Source organism: Ovis aries, chromosome 1 (assembly GCF_016772045.2).
Source record: "Ovis aries strain OAR_USU_Benz2616 breed Rambouillet chromosome 1, ARS-UI_Ramb_v3.0, whole genome shotgun sequence".
NCBI lineage: Eukaryota > Metazoa > Chordata > Mammalia > Artiodactyla > Bovidae > Ovis > Ovis aries.
This window is the reverse complement of record NC_056054.1, coordinates 28,741,362-28,760,314: the sequence shown is the minus strand read 5'-3', so window position 1 is coordinate 28,760,314 and position 18,953 is coordinate 28,741,362. Positions and strand designations below refer to the sequence as shown.

Below are 18,953 nucleotides of genomic sequence, written 5' to 3'. Positions count from 1 at the left end.
AACCACACCTCCGAACCCAGTGCTAAGGGCAGGTGGGCTCTGGCAGAAGAGAGATTATTTCTACTGAGTCTGAAGCTATGCTTCTAAGCCCGCCCATCCTCTGTGAAAAGGCTGAAGTCTCTGATTTGGAAACTTTCCTCCAAAACCTGCCTTTCAGCCCTGACTTACTGTATGGCCTTGGGTGGCGAGTCTTTAGCTTCCCTGGGCCTCTAGCTTGTCACTGTGAAGTGGGACATGTGAGTGGCCCTCGGGATCTAGGCCTCTTTAGGAAGTAGGAGCTGGCAGCTTGCTCCCTCCTGGGCAGTGGTCAGGCTGGTTGCTGAGGGCTTGGCTGAGCACAGCAGCTAGTGCATCCAGAGCCTCCCCTTAGGGGCTGTGTGTCCAGACGGCTTTCAGGAGCGAGCACCCACTTACCCTCTCCTCACCCCTCTCTGCTGCTGCAGCGTGGGCTCCTGCCGGCCCCCGGGCCAGCCTTCTGCTCTCACCCCTCCGTGCAGCCACTCTCCTGGGCACGAGCGGGAGCAGGACACAGCTGCACCCTGGAGGAGGTCTCTGTCTGGGAGGCCTTTCGGACTGGCTGGGCCGGACACAGTGGAAGAGTGGGCTACCCAGGGAGGCCGTGAGCTTCCTGCTGTGAAACAGCGGGAGCCAGGCTGCGTTGTCGACAGGGCCTTCAGTGATTGTACATGGGCTAAGAAAGGGCCCTGAAAGACCTGATGCTCAGGGCAGCGTTCGGGGCTCTGGTGTTTTCTCTGCCAACGTCGCACATCAGCACACATCTCTGAGGGCTGACTGAGCTCTTCAGAGCCATCATTTCATTTGATCTTCTCATGACCCTGTAAGGCTGGGCTCTTTGTCCCCATTTTATGGACGAGGCAGCACAGCAGAGGGATTGCACACTGAAGCCATGGTGATCGCTGCACAAGAGGCCGTCACTCTGCTTCTGTGCCCGAGTGTCATAATCTTAAAAGCGGGGATAGTAATGAGATGGTTGTGGGTCAAATGTAGGTGAAACAAAGCCCGTAGCACAGCCTGGCTTGGAGGAAGCCTTATTGTTATTTGGGTGCTTTGCCAAGAGTTAGGCTGAGCCGGGACAAGCACTCCCATGTCCTGCCCTCAGATCCGAGGCTGTGCTCACCACCTGTGGCATCATCTGTAGGGATGGGCTGGCCCTGCCATCCGCAGATCCTGCTGTGGTGTGCTCCAGGGCAGGCACACGTTTTCTGGCCCCAGGACTCAGCTCTGAGCAGGTGCAGGGGATGCCGGGCCCTATACGTGCCAGCTGCCTAAGAAGCCCTCCCCTGCTCCCCCACCCAAGCACTCTGGGCCTTGCTCCGTGCCAGCCAGCCTGATGCTGCTGCTGTCATTGTGCACACCCTGTCTGGACACTCAGAATCCCCTCTCTGACCAGGCCAAGGAGGTGGCCCCAAGATGGTCCCTGGCTGAAGAACCCGCCACCAGCCTGAAGGCAGCTCTGTTTGTCAGCTCTGGCTCTTGAGCCCCCCTGTTGTATCCCCCTCCTTCACAGATATGTGATGTAGAGAGCAGACCCTGAGACCCTAGATCCAGGATTAAACCCCAGTGGAGGCATTAGCTGACTGTGACCTTGAGAAAATCTTTTTCTCTCCAGACCCTCAGTCTTCTCTTCTATAAAATGGGAATAATACAAGCCTCATGGTAAGGTCCAAACCAGAGGTTGTATGTTACATGCTCAGTAAAAAAAAAAAAAAAAAACAGCTAATGCTGGCTATTCCTTTGCCATCAAAATTCCACCCAGCCAGATACTTTCAGATTCTACTATGAAGGCGGAGCTCAGGCTGTAGTCAGCCTCATTGTACTTTCTATCCCTTCACGTCTTCATTCCTTCATTGATGATTCAGTGCCCATTCTGCGCCAGCTGATGGGTGGAGTGATAAGGGATAGGACGAGCATTAAGATAGGGTTCCCACCTTCCAGAGTGGCTCACAGTCCAGTGGGAGAGCTGTGCACGTGACCACGGTCATAAGCCAGTGTGCTGTAGGCTGTGCAGGGGGGCGAGGTTACAAGGCACTGTGGGAGTGACTGGGATGGAGCAGTTAATCCCACGGGATGAGCAGGGAGGGCCTCACAGAGGAGGTGCTGTTTGAGCTGGGTATTGGAGGATGTGTAGTAACCCGCCAGGTAGAAAAGCAAGGTATTTATTCCTGCAAAGGAAACAGCTCTGGAAGAGGGGAGTTGGGGAGAGTGGAGTCAGGAGATGAGCCAGGTGACAGGCCTGAGTGCCTGGTCCAGACTCGCTTTGACCCATCCCACTGCCGTGATGGGTTGTGCCGAGGTGAGTTGGGACCAAGTTCTGTGCAGATTCTGTTCTTAAATGGAACAGTGATTCCCTTGAGCAGAGACCATTTTCTTCTTGCTCTTCCAGTCCTGTGCCTGTTGAGGGCCCCACATGCTGACAGTTGAATCAGGCGACTGCATCAGGGGTAACCAAGACCTGGGGCAGGCTGGGGTCTGTCCACACCAAGGCTTGGGAACAGCCACTGGACAGGCCTTTCAGATGCGAGCCTTCCCTCCACATGCAGCCCCTGGTCTGCTGGCAGTTTGTTCTCCCCAAGTGTCTAAGGTGGCTGGTGGTCATCAGCCGGTCCTCTTGCTGAGTCTGTTCCCCTTTCCTGCCTGAGACCTGCGGGCAGGTGCCGACCAGCATCATGAACGCCTTGCTGGACGACCGTATGCTCTCAGGAGACCCACCCTGAAGCCCCTGAAGATGCGCCTAAGCTGTGGCTTTCCGCCTGTGCTGGATTGCTATTGTGACCCTCTCAGCTGGTTCCCACCCCTTTTTTTTCTTTTTTTAAATGAATGTATTACTTTTTCATCAGATCCTTTTCACAGACTAACCCTCTCCCTTATGTTCTGTTTGTTTTTCCCTCTCCTCTCTCTGGTGCCCCTTCTTCTTCTCATAGACTGACCCTTGGTTATCGTTGCAGAATTACGGCAGCGGCATGAGACCACCACCCAATTCCCTCGGCCCCGCCATGCCCGGGATTAACATGTAAGGCCACAGCCCTGCTGGCAGCCCAGAGCCCATGGGTGTCCCCACCCCCTGTCCCCACTGAGAGACTCATGATCGCAGGAATCACTGACACCTCTCTGGACCTCAGTCTCCCCATCAGTAGAGTGAGGATGTTGAGCGTACTGGTGACAAGACCTCATAGACCCCCGTATAGGGCTTGTCTATGCCAGGCACAGGTCTGAGCTTGCTTCATGGATTAACTCACCTCATCTTCATAATAACCCTGTGAAGTGCTTAGTATGCTCTGCTGTCAGATGGGGTAACTAAGGCACAGAGAGGTGAAGTAACTCGCCCAGGCTCCCACAGCTGCAAGTGGCAGGCTCAAGTTTGGAGCCCTGTACCCCTCGTTGAGTGCTTCAGTGGTGTAGCACTTGTGTGGTAGTAGATCCCTGTGAATATCTGTGTCCTTCTTAGGAAAATGCACTTGCAGAGGAAATGCTGTTCTTCACAGATTTTGCATATAATGTACAGGGGTCTGTAGGTTTCTACCCGTGGGAGCACATGTTTTTACCCCAGTCCTAGGACTATATGAAGGACTTCCTGTTGGTGATTTTGGCCCTCTTGTTCTGCCCCTGCTGGCGCTACCATGTTGGCATTTATAGCATCTTTTTCATTGTTTTCATCTCTCTCTCCTTCTCTCAGGGGCCCGGGAGCTGGCAGACCCTGGCCCAATCCTAACAGTGCTAACTCAGTGAGTACCCAGGTTGGGCATGGGGGGTTCTGTTTGCTAGGGGTGGGTGAGGTTCCAGGGTGCAGGGTGGTTCCTGTCCCCAGGTTGGAGGTGTCACGGGGAGTGGGATGCAGCAGAATTCCACCTGATGCTTCCAAGGAGAAGCCTGTCTGTAGGGGGAGATTTGGGAGTACCACGCTAGACCCATCAGGCTCTGCAGGAGCTGGGGTGTGAGCTGGAAGCCGGGCTCAGTCCTGTCCATGCAGGCACTCCTGCTGGCCTCCTCTTGCTTGGCAGGGCCGGCCTTCAGCACTCAGAGGAGGGAGTTGGGAGGGGGCTCAGCGCAGACAGTCCAGGGCAGGAAGCCAAGGGGTGGGGCTAAGCTCTCGCTTTCCTGTCCTTGAACTAGAGGGTCTCCTGTGCCCAAGGTTCCCTGCCAAGGCTCTGGGACCAGTTCAGTAGAGGAACAGGACTCTGCTCACATCCTTGGCCCTCCTAGAGACACCAGGTGGCTCAGTGTGTTTCCCATCGAGAGTGGGGTTGTGTCCCCAAGAGGATTTGGTAGGCAGAGCACACATTGCCTGTTGGAGGAGGTGTCTCTGACCCGTGGTTCACCCCTTTCTTGTTTCTAGATTCCATACTCCTCCTCATCACCCGGTACCTACGTGGTGAGTGTGTGCAGGTTCGGGGCATTGCGTGTCTAGTCCTGTGTAACTGCGTGTGCAAGAGTATCAGGGTCAGGGGGTCCCTTGTCTCTTTGTTTTCAAGACATGTTATGAGCACAGATTCCAAACTGTGCTAGAATCTAATGTCAATATGCAGGTGTTTGTACCTTCTGGTGTCCCAGAAGTCCCCACACAAGATCCAGAGTTGGGACCTCCATCCAGGGGACTGACCAGGAGGCCAGTCAGCTTCCACCACAGGCCTGTGGTTTCACTGGGCTCCATGTGTGTGAGCACACAGGCATGCCCGCAGCTGCCTCCTGGTTTAAAGAAGAGAAGGAGGGAGTCCGGTTCCCCCAGGCCTTAAGCACCTGGGTTCTGTGTGGACACTGGCAGCCGAGTGAGAGCTGAATGTGGGGCTGGGCCCCGGGTGAGCATGGACTGCTGATGTGGCTGGAGCTCGCGGCCTCTCCCGCCATGTGTCATCACCGTGGGTTTCCGACATCAGTTTTTAATCTTGTCTCCAGGGACCCCCTGGTGGTGGTGGCCCCCCAGGAACACCCATCATGCCTAGTCCTGCAGGTAAGAAGGCTGGGGGACGGGTGCCGCTGGAGAAGAAGGAAGTCTTGGAGGGGCCTGGTACAGAGCCAGGGTTGGCTGGCCACTCTTCCTGAGCAGTGCGCCCCCCACCTGGCATCTTGGCATCAGGGATTTAGTGGGCAGGAGACCCTGGTGCCGCCAGCCCACCCTGTGGCTTCAGCTGGGGCACTCCTCACTCCAGTTGAAGGACAGGGCAGAGCAAGGAGATCCAAGAACAAGGTGTCTCGCTACTCTTGACTTCCCCTGGTCAGAGAGAACCCTGTCCTGATTGCCACTTCTCTAGATGACTGGAAAGGGGCTTTGGGGCTCTGGCCTCCTGGGCCCAGGACTCTGCAGAGTGAGGCCTCCTGAGTGTCCAGAGCTCGGTTTCCGGTCCTCTGTATCAGAGATCCCTTTTTCCCCTTTTCTTCAATAGAAGAGGGCACGTGTACTCACACACATACAGCATCACAATTGTGTTTCTTTCCCAGCTAAGAATAGCGTACCACCAACTAGAAGGAATTCAGCATGCCATCTTTACCCACCCCCAAAATAAAAAGTGAGAGGTAGTTGGATTTCTGCCCGAGAAGTACGATGCCTGCTCCTGATATAAATACGTTAGCTGATTTCCTCGGGAGACTTTTCTGGCTAATTGGGGAGACAGAGGGGTCCCTCCCACCCCCTCCTCTGCTCCCCATGGCAGGAAGGCTGCTCGGCAGCAGGGTGGGGCTGGCGGCGGCCGTGAGGCTCCCCCTCCGGCTCCCTCTTTCTGCTGCTGCATTTTTATGAGCTGCATGACCTACATTCAGACTGGGTCACATTAACCCACTCCATATGTTACTGTGTCTCCAGCCCCATCTCTGCCTCTCCCTCCTGCCCCATCAGCTTGGCAGGGTGGCCCCTCGGTCATCTGTGGTGCTGTTCTTCCCCAGTGTGATTAAAACTGCCAGCCAGGGGTCGGGGAGGTCACAGGTGGTGGTCGGGCTGTGCCTGCGTGATCCCAGGCAGCATCTGGGGAGCACGTTTGGTTTGGGGTGGAGATGATTTTGCTGTGTCCACACTGCTGTCCAGAACCCCAGAATCCTTCCTTTCAGGGTTGAGTGGCTTTCACAGTTGAATTTTCTGTGATTAAAAACTTTGTGAATCTTCATTAAATACAAATTAGCCAGAAAATGCTGGTACTTAGAGGAAATTTTAGGTGATAAAATACAAAAGAATGAGTTCAAGTGCCATGAGTTTGTTTTAATTAAGCAATGAATTAATCACCCCGACTTGCGGGTTTCCACTGTTCTACAGATTCAACAAATTCCAGTGACAACATCTACACAATGATTAATCCGGTGCCGCCTGGAGGCAGCCGGTCCAACGTAAGTCTGCTTTCTAATAATTTACATATCAGATACCATAACAAATCATAATTAACTTCATCAGCTGAGGGGAAAGCAAGTTTAATTGATTTCAGCCATTTGTTACCAAAGATGAATAAAATAAACCATCAGAAAAGTGATTAACTCTTGGGCAGCTTGGTTCCCATTTTATAGCTGGCAGGGGGTGGCAGAGAAGGGGGTGGAATGATTCCCACCCCTGTGGTCAGAGCAGGGTGCCCAGCTTCACTGTGGGGACCCCTGCTGGTGCCCAGCCACACCGTGCGGACCGCCCCTGGCGCCCAGCCTCACTGTTGGGATGCCTGCTGGTGCCCAGCCTCACCGTGCTGACCGCCCCCCCTCCCCCCCGGCGCCAAGCCTCACTGTGCGGACCGCCCCTGGTGCCCAGCCTCACTGTGGGGACCCCCACTGGCCTGAACGGGGTGTTGGTGAGGAAGGAAGAGCACCAAGGCTGCGGGGGGCTGGGGGGGGTGGTGGTCTGGGCCAGTCCCTGCTCAGCTGACTGGCTGTACCCCTGGGTGATGATAGCTCACCCTCTCTGGGCTGTTTACTTGGCTGTGGAGCTTACGGCAAGGCCTCCAGGTACCTGCCTGCCCTGTGCCTCTGGGAGCCCTCTGACTCCCACATCCTATAACCTCTCTGCCTCTCCTCGCGCCCTCCCCTCATCTGGAAACCACTCCCTCCCTTCTCGGCCCCTCAGTGTTCCTGCCCTGCTGGCTCAGTGTTCCCGCCCTGCTGGTCTTTAGCTCGGAAACCTCACACAGAAACCACAGAAACCTTTCCCGGTCCCTGCTCACCGCCCCCTCTTGTGTTCCCGTACTGGACCATGCAGCTGTGGCCTGTCTGCCTCTCCGGGCTGGGAGCTCCCTAAGGACAGGGCTGGTCTGGCAGCTCTTCCTGGCCAGGCAGGAAAGGTGAATCCCACTGGGCTTGCCCTGGGGGAGCTCAGGGTGTGGAAAGGAGGCTGTCGTGTGACCGCGTCAGTAGTTCGAGGACAGCGGAGCCAGAGCATGGGCTTGAGGCTCCAAGGCTGGCTCTGGCCTTTAGGATGCTCTGTCTGGTTCCGCTGGTTCCGTTCCCGGTGTAACTCCAGAATCACCCCATGTGCTAACAGCCCTGACTGTGGACACTGCGTGTGTTGCAGCCTCTGGGTGGGGGTTGTAGGCCTGCCAAGACGAACCTTACCCAGATCCCATGACTGAGAACTGTGGGAACCATGGTCCTCACCTGCCACTCCACCACCTTCTCTCCCTGTCTCTCCAAGGCAGCCAGTACCTCCCATACCCCTGCCTCTCCCTAGGGTGGCCAACCATTTGGGTTTTAGCACCAAAAGCCCTGTGTCCCGAGAAATGACTTCCCAGGACACAAGTCTTTTGAAGTTTTAGCAATGGATGTAGAAGGTTGGGGAAAATGTACAAGACCCATTTAGCTGCCCCAAAGACCGGACTGAGCGCGAGAAAATGGTGTAGACTCCCCTCTTCCCATGGTTGCTGTTGCCATATCTTCCCAGCCACAGATGCCAGTGGTTGTGGTCTGTGGCTCTGAATGATGGATCATCCATGTTGCATCACCCCGAGGGGTACCACTCAACCGCACAGCATCCAGGCCCTGGCAGAATCCACCTTTGACTCTGCCTGCAGTGTGACTGTTAGGCTTTGTGTCCAGATAGTGCAGATGTCATTTTTCACACTGTGAGTATTGTGGTCATGTTTTCTAAGAGCTCAAATGATGAAAATGAGAACAATGAGACCACCGGCCCCAGCGTGACCCTGACATGTCCAAACAAGAGAGGCCTGAATGAATTTTAACGACAGGTGTGAGGACATAGAGACCTGCATCAGGGAGGCAGATAACCAAGACGGAACATACTGGCAAGCGTGTAGAAGAGAAGAGGTGCGGGTGGAGGAGGGGTGGGAGAGTGCATGGCCATCTGGGACGTGACGTGCACATCCCTCTAAGTCAGTCACAAGCTTTGTATGTCATCCAAAGGAACACCAGTCCTCAGTGTAGAAAGGTGGCTGCCACACTTGGCGGGGCGACGGCCCTAAAATGATCACCGTCACCGTGTTGGTCCCTTGATGCCTCCATGAACTGAGAAGATTACATTTCCTGGTTCAGAGGCTGCAACTAAGTCCTACGGGTGAAATGAAGGGGAATTCTGGTGACAAGTGTGTTGGTCCTCCGTGGTGTGTGGCTGATTCTGTCTCATCATCCTGATAGTCGGGGAGTTTTCTTCCTCAGATCAAGTGGTTCATCAGACCATCTCCACAAAACCGTGTCCCTGGCTTTTAGGCACTTTGACTTGAAAACTGGAGCTTCACCTTGTCATCTTGGTTTCTACGAAGAAGATGTTAATGAAGTGTGGAAGAGAAATAAACTATTACTGTTCTCTTGTCCAAATACAAGCCACACTTTGCTCGTTTATCTGCATATTTGGCAGACAGTGCAGTTAATTTGGCAAGTTTCATTTAGTCCATGAACTTCTTACCTGCTAATTTCCCCACCCACCTTGTCCCTAACAGTGCTGCCAAGGGGGCTGATTTGCTCGCCTGTGATAATCCAGCTTTCATAATGAAAGGTTTCAGTCACTTGTCGGTTTGCTCAAAACATGCAGAAACAGATTTTTGAGTTTATAAAAGAAAAAAGAGAAGGCCTCGGACACCTGCCCACAGATGACTGGCGTTGTTGCTGGCTGTAGAGAAGATGTGAAAACGTCAGTCTGCTCTGATGCTCTTCTCTTGGAAACACTGTGAGATGAGAATGTGGAAAGGAATTATAATAAAGTAGAAACATAGCTGCTGCTTCTCCAAAACTGTTTCATGATCTTCGCGAGGCCACCAGGAGCCTAGGTGAGGCTTGAGTGGCCTGCGCTTGAGCTGTTCAGAGTTGTAGAGGGGCTGTGACAAAGCCTTATACAGCCAGAGTAATGGCTCCCCTTTTGGACGTGAGACTGCTTGAGAACTCATGAAGTGTTATAGGCAAGGGCAGCCAAGTTAGCTAAGACTTTCTCAACATTTTTATTAAAACTGACTTACTTAGAATCCAGCTTATATCTCACAAGTTACAATTACCTTTGTGCTTTAAAAACCATTTTCCTTGGGAAAGAGAGGTTTAATCGATGATGACATCCATGTGCTCGGAATGTTCAGAAATGATGGGCGTCGTAGGCAGGCACAGCCCCATCTGATGAGCTCCTAGGTGAAAAGGGCCTGCCAAATGGCCGACCTTCCAAAACCCACCTAGATACAAAGCGGATGGACATCTTTGGAGAACTGGAGGCAGATTCCTACAGATCCAAAACCTGTGTGCTTAAGTAAAATCCTAAGCGCTGCATGCGCGGGTGTTCTTGTGGAGTGGCGTGTTTGTTGTTGGTGCGTTGGACTGACACCAGTGCTTGATGAGAGCAGGGTGGCAAGTCAGCGCATCTTCTGTTTGACTCTCTTCAGTTTTGCCCTACGTGAAAGAAAGGTGTCCAAAGCCTGCAGGCAATTCAAAGAAGCATTAGTGGAAAAGCAAGCACCATTTGCCTTGTTGGGCGCCTGAAAGCGAGATGATTCCCTAGCAGCTTTCTTGAAGCCCCCTGGGGAAAAATCTGCCGCAGCTCTTGCTCTTGCCACATCTTCTCAACATTTAAATATCCAGTTTAAAGAGTTAAAATAATTTACTATGTCGAAGACAGATATTATGAAAGTGTTCTATTTTCCCCGTACATGTCATTTGTACAACTAGTCACCCCACTAGTTTCGCTGTTCTTTAATAGAATTTAACAGAAAAGGAACCAATACAGAGTGAACAACTGGATACCCACATGCAGATGGATGAAGCTGGACCACTTCTTTATACACAAACACAAAAATTAACTGAGTAGACCCTAGGCCTAAATGTCAGAGCTAAAACTATCAAACAGTTAGAAGAAAATGTAGGAATAAATCTTTGTGACCTGGGTTAGCAAAGCCTTCTTAGCTACACTAAAAGCACAAGTGGCAAAAAGTAGCTGCACTGGGCTTCATTAAAATTTAAAATTCATGCTTCAGAGGATACTGTCAGGAAAGTAAAAAGACAGCCCACAGAAAATATTTGCAAGTCATATGTCTGATAAGGGTCTCAAATTGTAAACGTGTAAAGAATTCTTAGAACCCAATAATAAAAAACAAACCCAACTTTAAAGTGGGCCAGGGATCTCAATAGACATTTCTCCAAACTTGTACAGAGAACCAATAAGCACAGGAAAAGATGATCAGTGTCATTAGTTAATGAGGGAATGCGAAAGAAAACTTCAGTGGGTTATCGCTTCACACCCACTAGGATGGCTAGAATCACAAAGACAAATAATGAGCGGTGGTGGTGAGGACGGGAGGGACTCTGAACCCTCACATGCTGCTCATGGGAACATAAACTGGTACAGGTGCTGTGGAAGAGTCTGGCGGTTCTTTGATAGGTTAAGCAGTTACTGTGACCCTGCAATTCCACTCATTGGCATCTACCCCAGAGAAATGGAAACGTGTCCACACAGCTGTACACAGATGTTCACAGGAGCATTAGTCGTCATAGCCCCAAAGTGGAGACAGCCTCAGTGTCTGTTGACTGATGAAGATGTAGCACATACATAAAATGGAATGTTGTTTGGACGTAAGAAATGAAGTACAAGATTCACGCTTACAACATGGATAAACCTTGGAAACAGTTCACCCAGTGAAAGAAGCCAGCCACAGAGGTCATATACAACATGAAATAACTAGAACTGCTAAATCTATGGAGAAGGCAATGGCACCCCACGCCAGTACTCTTGCCTGGAGACTCCTGTGGATGGAGGAGCCTGGTGTGCTGCTGTCCATGGGGTCGCACAGAGTCAGACACAGCTGAAGCGACTTGGCATGCATGCATGCTTTGGAGAAGGAAATGGCAACCCACTCCAGTATTCTTGCCTGGAGAATCCCAGTGACAGAGGAGCCTGGTGGGCTGCCGTGTGTGGGGTCCGCACAGAGTCGGACACGGCTGAAGCGACTTAGCAGCAGCAGCTAAATCTGTGACACAGAGAATAAATTAATGGTTGTGTGGGCCTGGGGGTTCGAGGGGGAATGGGGAGTGATGGCTCATGCGTACAGAGTTTCTTTTGGGGATGATGAAAGTGCTCTAAAATTGATTGTGGTGGTGATGGTACAACTTGCTAAGTACACTAACAACCACTGAATTGTATACTTATTAAATGAGTCGGTTGTATGTGGTTAAAAGCAGCATGAAAATACACATAATATAATTTGATACCTGTTTTTGAAATATATCTATGCAGCTGTAATACATGTGAATAATTGTTTATATTATCAAATTTGGGGATTTAAAGAAATATGTGTATTTTATTTATTTGGCTGCATCAGGTCTTTAGTTGTGGTGGTCAAGAGCTTTCGTTACAGCGCGCAGCATCTCCAGCTGTGGCCCCAGGGCTCAGCATTTGCGGCACGCGGGCTTAGTTGCTCCATGGCTTGTGGGCTCTTATTCCCCGACCAAGGATGGAACCTGTGTTCCCTGCATTGCAAGGTGGATTCTTAACTACTGGACTGCCAGGGAACTCCCCTGGATGTATCTGGTCTCGTAGGACTGTGTTTGGGTTTGGCTTCCTAAAAAGTAGGTCACCCTCATCCTCCTATTACTTGGGTTAATAAGCATGAAATGGATTGCCAGATGGCAAAATGTGCCCCCCCAGCCCACCAACAACCCTGGGAAGCCACTGGGGAGGCGAGGACACTGTCCTCAGAGGGTATGTGAGTGGGTGTCAGGGTGAGGAAGCAACTGGTACCCTGGCAGTCTCCTGACAGCAGTCTTTGCACCAGCTGGTCCTGCTGCCACCTGCTAAGAGGGCCCTTTCTTCTGCTCAGGCAGGACGCTTTCAGGGATGGAGCCGTGACACATCTCTGCCTGCCCAGGTCCTGAGCCCCAGTTATTTTTTCGCTCTGCCGCCGCCTCCTTGCAGCCCATCGTGACTTCTCTGCCTTCTTCCCAGGGCCTCTCTCTGAAGCTGCCGCTGTGCGTGGTCTGCAGCTCTCTCTAGATCTCAGTATCCTGTGGGGTAGCTGGGTGTCCATGGCTGCGCTCTTCCTCCAGGCTGAGGCCCGGATGTGACTCGGTGCTCAGCGCAGGCCACATGCCAGTCAGGCCTCTGTTGTGCTACTTCCGTCCCGTCTGGTCGGCCCCCGAGGCCTTGGCTCTCCAGACTGGGCTCAGCCATCCCTTGGTGGCCATGCCTTGTGATCTCTGGGCTTTGGTTACGTCTTTTCTGAGATGGGGGTGACAGTCCCAGACGGGCCTGAGAAAGGAGTGGAGCCGGTGAAACGTCCGGCCTCTGATCCATCTGCATCTCCAGCTCTGCTCACTAGTGAGCGCCCCCATGGAGTCCCAAGGAGAGAACGCCTGCCACCAATGCCCCAGCTCCCCCCACATTTCAGAGGAGGAGCCAGAGGAGGCGCATGTGATGACTCCAGGGCCAGGCTGCCCGATGTCCAGCTGCAGCTCCTCCATCTCCTGCTTGGGAGATTGAGGGCCAAAGCATGGTCCACTCTGTGCTTCAGTTTACTCACATGTAAAATGGGGAGGAAAGGCATTAATAGTTTTATTCCCAGGCCTGGCTCAGTGGGTCACTCTGTCTCTGTGAGCCCCACACACTGCCTTGGGGATGGAAAGAGCCCAGGGTGGGATCCAGGACACGTGGTGTGAGAGTTGCCTCTGGTGCCTTGGGCCAGCCCCTCCTCCTCTCCTGGTTTGTTTCCTCCCGTGGTGCGTAGGCCTCTGCCCTGCAGTCAGAAGGCTTAGGGGAGGCACCACTTCTGGCCTCCTGGTGTTCAATGCCTGAGTGTGCCTGAGAGCCGCTCCTCCAGGCTAGAAGCTCCCGGGGGCCACACTTCCGTGCCACAGCGTGTGGAGCCCCGCGAGGGTTGCTGCGGGCCCGCTCAGGTGACACGCTCTGTGCTTCTCCCACAGTTCCCGATGGGTCCAGGCTCGGACGGCCCGATGGGGGGCATGGGCGGCATGGAGCCACACCACATGAACGGCTCGTTAGGTAAGTCAGCACCCTGCCTGACTTCCCGGGAAGCCTTCGCTGCCTCGGCTCCAGGCTCCACTGAGCCCAGTCCCCACAGGAAGATCCAAAGAGGAAGATGTTGCCTGGGTAGAAGGTCCTCTTTGGCAAAATGTTTGGGGTTTGGGTGGAAGCATTTGGAGGCCCCTGCACAGAAGAATGGGCGAGACCCTGAACTGGGCTTTCTTTTTTCCTTCCAGGGTCAGGTGACATAGACGGGCTTCCAAAAGTGAGTGTGTGTTCCCTGCCTCCTCCCTGACAGCACCCTCCAGAAGGCCTTTCCCCATCCCGGGAGGGGTGGCAGGTTGCTGGGGGCCCAGGGCTCACCGCCTCTGCTCTCTCTGCAGAATTCTCCCAACAACATAAGTGGCATTAGCAACCCTCCAGGCACCCCTCGGGACGATGGCGAGCTAGGAGGGAACTTCCTCCACTCCTTCCAGAATGACAATGTAAGTGTGCCCACCACCACCCTTATTTCATCCTCCAGGTCCTCACTGTATCCTCTGGGCCCCGGGACTAGCGATTGAAGTTTCAGAGTCTCCTGCCCGAGACCTGTCTGCTGGGCCAGTGTCCTGGCAGCTGCGTCATGAGCCTTTCACCTCGGTTATTTTTCCACACAAAATGGAGCGCCCTCACCTCCCCCCCGACCCCCACCAGCCCCCAGTGCGGTGCTGACGCCTGTCACCAGAATCCGACCTTGCCCAGGCATCCGCATGCAGGCGCTGGTGAAGCTCACAGTGCTGGACGAGCCCTGGGCCCTAGCCCGCTGGGTCCTTGTCTCAGTCTGTGCCCTCCTCTCCTGGAGGGTGGGTGTGCATGCAACTAGTGACTTCCTGGGGTCTCAGTGCAGAGGAGCTGGCTGGCTGGTTTTTCATATTAGGCTTCTTGTTTACAGTCTCATCTGAAGAACCAATGTCATGTTTGTGTAGCTTCTGAGAACCCCAGGCCGGCTCCCACCCCAGGGTGCCCTGGCTGTGCTCCAGCTCATCAGACCCCCGTCCTCTGCAGACCGTGGCCCTATGAGGGGAGGGCAGGGGCTGCTGCTGGCTTCCTTAGGAAAGAAGGGGTGATTTGGAGAGGAAAGGGGGGCAGGGTAGGCAAGTGAGGGACACAGGCTGGTGCGGGGGGGATGGTTCCTGAGCCCCGCCTGCTGGCCCCTTGCCCACCCAGTGCCATCATGGGCGTCTCAGCCCAGCCCCGAGACAGGCCCTGTCCAGCTCTATGCGGTCAGACCTCCACAAGGCTCCCACACCCGGCCCTCACGACCCCCCTTCTCTGCTTCTCCCTTCAGTATTCTCCAAGCATGACGATGAGTGTGTGATTCCCCCCCTCCTCTTCTCCGAGACGCTGAGAGAGCCGACATTGCAGGCGGGAAGATGCCAGAAATTATGCAAGAAGAAGTGAGGTGTCATTACCCAGGAGCTGGGGGAGGGGCGTCTCCTGCTCCCCCCCAACCCCCACCCTCTCCTCCACCCCCTCCACCTGTCCCAGTTTTAGTTTCATGCAATAAAAAGGCCGAACTTTTTATTCCATAAAACATGAAGGACAAAACAAAATAAAAATATATTTCAAGTCAATGAGCAGAAAAATCCCACCCTTGCCCTTTCCCGAAGGACCTTTGATGTCCTTGACACTTTTCTGTTTTTTTGTTTGTTTGTTTGTTTGGGGTTCTGCTGTTGTTGGGATTTTTTTTTTAATTTGTTTTCAGGGGGGGTTTTTTGGGGAAAAAATTTTTAAAAATGGAAGCTTCTAGCAAGCCCCCCCAACCCCACCCCAATCAACCTCTTTGCTTTCTTCTTTAAAAAAAAAAAAAAAGGACAAAAAAAAAACAAAAACCAAGCCCCGTTGTCTGTACCCAAGCCCTTCCACCAGGAAAGCTAGTCTAGGTGTGAGATCTCACCTGTCTTTGTAGCCATCTAAAAATAATAATAATAATTATAATAAACTGGGCAGTTTACAATCGGTGGTTTCTTTCAAACGGCCTGTTTTGGAAAGAAAAAGGAGTCACCCTTTTCCACCTGGGGATTTCGGTTTGTGCTGATGAGGGAGGGGCGGGAACCTGTTTTGTTTTCGCTTGGCCTCTCCCGGCGAGGTGGACAGCAGCTGCACAGCTTGGACCCCAGACCCCCGCCCCAGCGGAGCCGCGCTGTGGCCCGGTTGGCATGCACTGTGCTCCCAGGACTGCGTCCTCTCTCCTCTGGACCTCTCCTCACCCGGGCTCCCGCCCCTCCTCAGCCCTGCCGCAGGCCTCCTAGTGAGGATCCTGCCAGCCGGGTGGCGGCTCGGAGTGGAGTCGGGGAGGCCGCCCCCGACAGGATGGCTGGGACCTGGGACGTGGAAACCTCGACCTCTGCGTCCTCCTCCCTCGCATCGTCCACGTCGTGTGTGCGGGCAGTGCAGGGCTGGAGTTGGGTTTTCTTTTTTTTTTTTTTCTCTTGATTCTTCCTTCTTTTTCAAAGATGGGATATTGACCAGAATTGCTCTGTATATGCTTGGAACTGGATGGAAAGACTTTGGAATAGCTGTGGGGGGCGGGGGGGGGGACACCGACAACCAAACAGATGTGCTGTTTCCGGACCTGTTTTTATTTTCAAAAACCGACAAACGCCACAGTGGAGCCTGTCCCCTCCCAGGAGGAGTGACTCATGGCCTCCCTCACCTCACCACCCTGCATCGAAACCTCTGTGTCTTTCCCTGAGACACCTGAATTCTTTGTACATTTACGCCCCTCTCCCCCCTCTCCCCTGTAGCTGGTCTTCGTTTTCTTCCCTCCTTTGATCCATGTATATCATATTATGTGAGATATCATCTGCCTGAAAAAAGACCTTGTGCGGATTATTGGGAACATTGTAGCTGTTTCTGTGTTTTTTCTTACCTTGTAGTCTGGTTCTGAATTAAGAGAGGAAAAAAAAAAAAAGTAATTATGATACATTGTAGTTTGTGTACGATATATGTTGATAACGTTTTATTAAAGGGACATCTTTTTTCCGCAGCCCTTCCTGACATGTTTGGGGGAACGTGGGTTGGAGTTTATTACACTGGTTATAAAATGCCAGGCGGCTGGCTGGGCATAAATTCTGTTCCTGGTGCACAACAAGGTCTTGTTTTGTGTTCCAGGCGTTGGCCTTCTTTTCCTGGGCGTGTTAATTCTGCATTTTCTGTGGAGAGTTGGGGGTGATGGGCTGGGAGGAAGGGCATGGTCTCATTTCAAATATTGGGGGGCATTCTGAAAGGCAGCTTCAGTTTCTCATCCTGCTAATGCATTTTGGTTTGCCAGAACGTACTTTTCTGGAGAAGTAGGAAAAGTTTCCCAGTGCACCGTGTTTTCAGTAGCGAGGCGGTGTCGGCTAGGATGGCCGCGTGGGCCGAAGCCTCACCTGCTTTCTCCTTTCTGGTGAAATTTGTTTTCCAGGTCCTAGGGTGCTGGGCCGCGGGAGGTTATTGTATTTTTTCACCTCCAAGGCAGCAGGGAGCCCTTGAAAGATTTGAAGAGTGGCACAGTTCAACTTGAATTTGAGAAAACAGTGCAGGTTGCATCTTGGAAGATAGTTGGGTGGGACTAGACAGATGTGGGGAAATCCAGGGCCAGCTGCCGTCTAAGCAAGAGCTGCTGCAGGCTGAGGAGGTCAGCAGCAGTGACGCTGATTTGAACGTTTAGAAAGTAGAACTTACTGCGTCCTTGGAGCTTCGGGGCCAGGCCTGCAGCAGGAGTAGGCAGGAAACACACGGTGTCTGAGCAAAGCGTGACCTTAGCCCCACCTTAGCCCCACCTTAGCCCCCACTGGTCTGAAGGGACCAGTTTCAGATCCTGCCTTTGCCACTGCTCACTGTGTGGCCCTGGGCCAGTTGGTTCATACTGTCCTCAGTTGCCTCATCTGTAAGACAGGGGTAACGGTTTACCCATCGTGTGGTCGTCGTGAGGATAAGTTGACATTTGTACAGTGTCTAGAACAGTGCCTTTTAGGTAGTAAGAGCAGTAGTGTTAGCTGTTGGCAGTATTGTTCCTCATTTGGGGAGTCTAAATGGGTGTGATGAGTAGTTGGGAGGCCCTAGAAAATCCCATTTGTCTTTCCTGCCTCATCTGAGAACATGGCTTCCAAGGTTCTTCCTCATCACTGTTGGACAGATGAGACCTGGGCTGTTACTGACCTGCATCCACAGTTCTGAAGAGGCGTTTATGCACCAGCTTGAACACCTGCCGTGCCCCAGCCCAGTGCCGGGCAGAGAAGGTGGAGGTGACAGCGAGCATGTTCTCAGTATCCTTGCTGCCCCTGTGCTTGAGCAGGACTCAGGCTCAGTGGGGAGCAGTGACCTGGGGAAGGGAGTGCAGGTCACGGGGAACCTTGCCAAGAGGAAGGAAGGACCTCCCAGCCTGTAATGAGAGCCTGCTGCACCCACATCTGCGGGAGGTGGGAACACTGGGCACCCTAACACCACCCTTCAGCCTGTGACACCCCCCAACCCCCCACCGAGCACCTCCAGAGTTGCCTTTGCCACACTCAAGGCTCTGGCAAGGGCTGGTTTGGGGTCGGCTTAGCAGCAGGAGAGGACAGACTGTTCCCCAGGTTTTTTCACCACTCTACCCTGTCCAGACCTGAGTGAGAGCAGAGCCAGGCAAAGCCAGCTTCTACAGCCAGCATGAGGGTCCCAAAATGAGAGTCAGGAGGTGGTGGGGGTCACTCCCCGTCCTTTCACAGCAGAGGACTTTAGCCCATCACTGAAGCTTGGGTGGGGGTGGACAAGCCAAGCCAGAGAGGGCTTTAGCCCATCGCCGAAGCTTGGGTGGGGGTGGACAAGCCGTCAGAGGCCCCAGCCTGGCAGCTGCTTCCCTGGTAGCCATCACCACCCACAAGGGGCTGGCCAGCCTGGGAGTCCAAGTGAGGGCCAGCCCTCCAGCCCTGCCTGAGTCAGGAAAAGCTGACTCGGCCAGAGATCCATGCCCTGCCCCTCCTGGCTAGACACCCCTCCCTGGAGCCAGAAAAGGAGAGCCTGGAGGCAAACCAGCTGCCAGCAGGGCCTGCTTGGGGGTGGGGGCGGGTGAGGGGGGATGTGTTCAGCAACTGCCAAGGCATGGTCACAGCAGGCCTCCAGCTTGGGCTCAGCTGGGGCCATTCAGCCTGATGCCCTGGGTGACCCAGAGGAATCCCCCACTCCCCACCTCTACTGTCCCTTGACAATTGCAGAGACTCCAGAGGCCTGAGCCCAGAGTACGTCCCAGGCTTCTTTGAGGGCTCTGCCCTGAACTGAGTGCAGCTGGGGCTCCCCAGGGCTCATTAGGTGGCAGTGCTGGAAAGAGAAGACCAGACCAAGCAAGGGGGTGCTGAAAGGCCCAGTCTGCCCTGTGCTGGCACTTTCCTCCCCCTTCCCAGGTGCCTGTGGAGCTCCAGTCCTTGGCATGATGTTACCCGGGCATTCAGCTACCACCTTGGTCCCCTGCCTCCATCTCAGCCCTTCCAGTGCCACAGAGATCTAACTCACTTCTGAGCATTCTTTAACTCTTCCATCTGTCCGTTCGTGTCTTTATTGAGCACCTGTT

General features: G+C 53.5%; 1 protein-coding gene across 11 annotated transcripts in view; it reads left to right on the top strand.

The window, feature by feature from the left end:
• SSBP3 (single stranded DNA binding protein 3) overlaps window positions 1-16,409 on the top strand; it is a 165,889-nt gene extending 149,480 nt beyond the window's left edge. For all 11 annotated transcript variants that reach the window (XM_042248427.1, XM_027970549.2, XM_027970542.2 and 8 more), the window contains 9 exons: window positions 2,967-3,031; window positions 3,695-3,743; window positions 4,355-4,390; window positions 4,912-4,966; window positions 6,260-6,330; window positions 13,321-13,399; window positions 13,618-13,646; window positions 13,765-13,866; window positions 14,709-16,409. In XM_042248427.1, coding sequence (XP_042104361.1) covers window positions 2,967-3,031; window positions 3,695-3,743; window positions 4,355-4,390; window positions 4,912-4,966; window positions 6,260-6,330; window positions 13,321-13,399; window positions 13,618-13,646; window positions 13,765-13,866; window positions 14,709-14,738 — 516 coding nt within the window. In that variant the 3' untranslated portion in view covers window positions 14,739-16,409. The remainder of the gene's footprint in view (window positions 1-2,966; window positions 3,032-3,694; window positions 3,744-4,354; window positions 4,391-4,911; window positions 4,967-6,259; window positions 6,331-13,320; window positions 13,400-13,617; window positions 13,647-13,764; window positions 13,867-14,708) is intronic.
• Window positions 16,410-18,953: the final 2,544 nt, after the last annotated feature.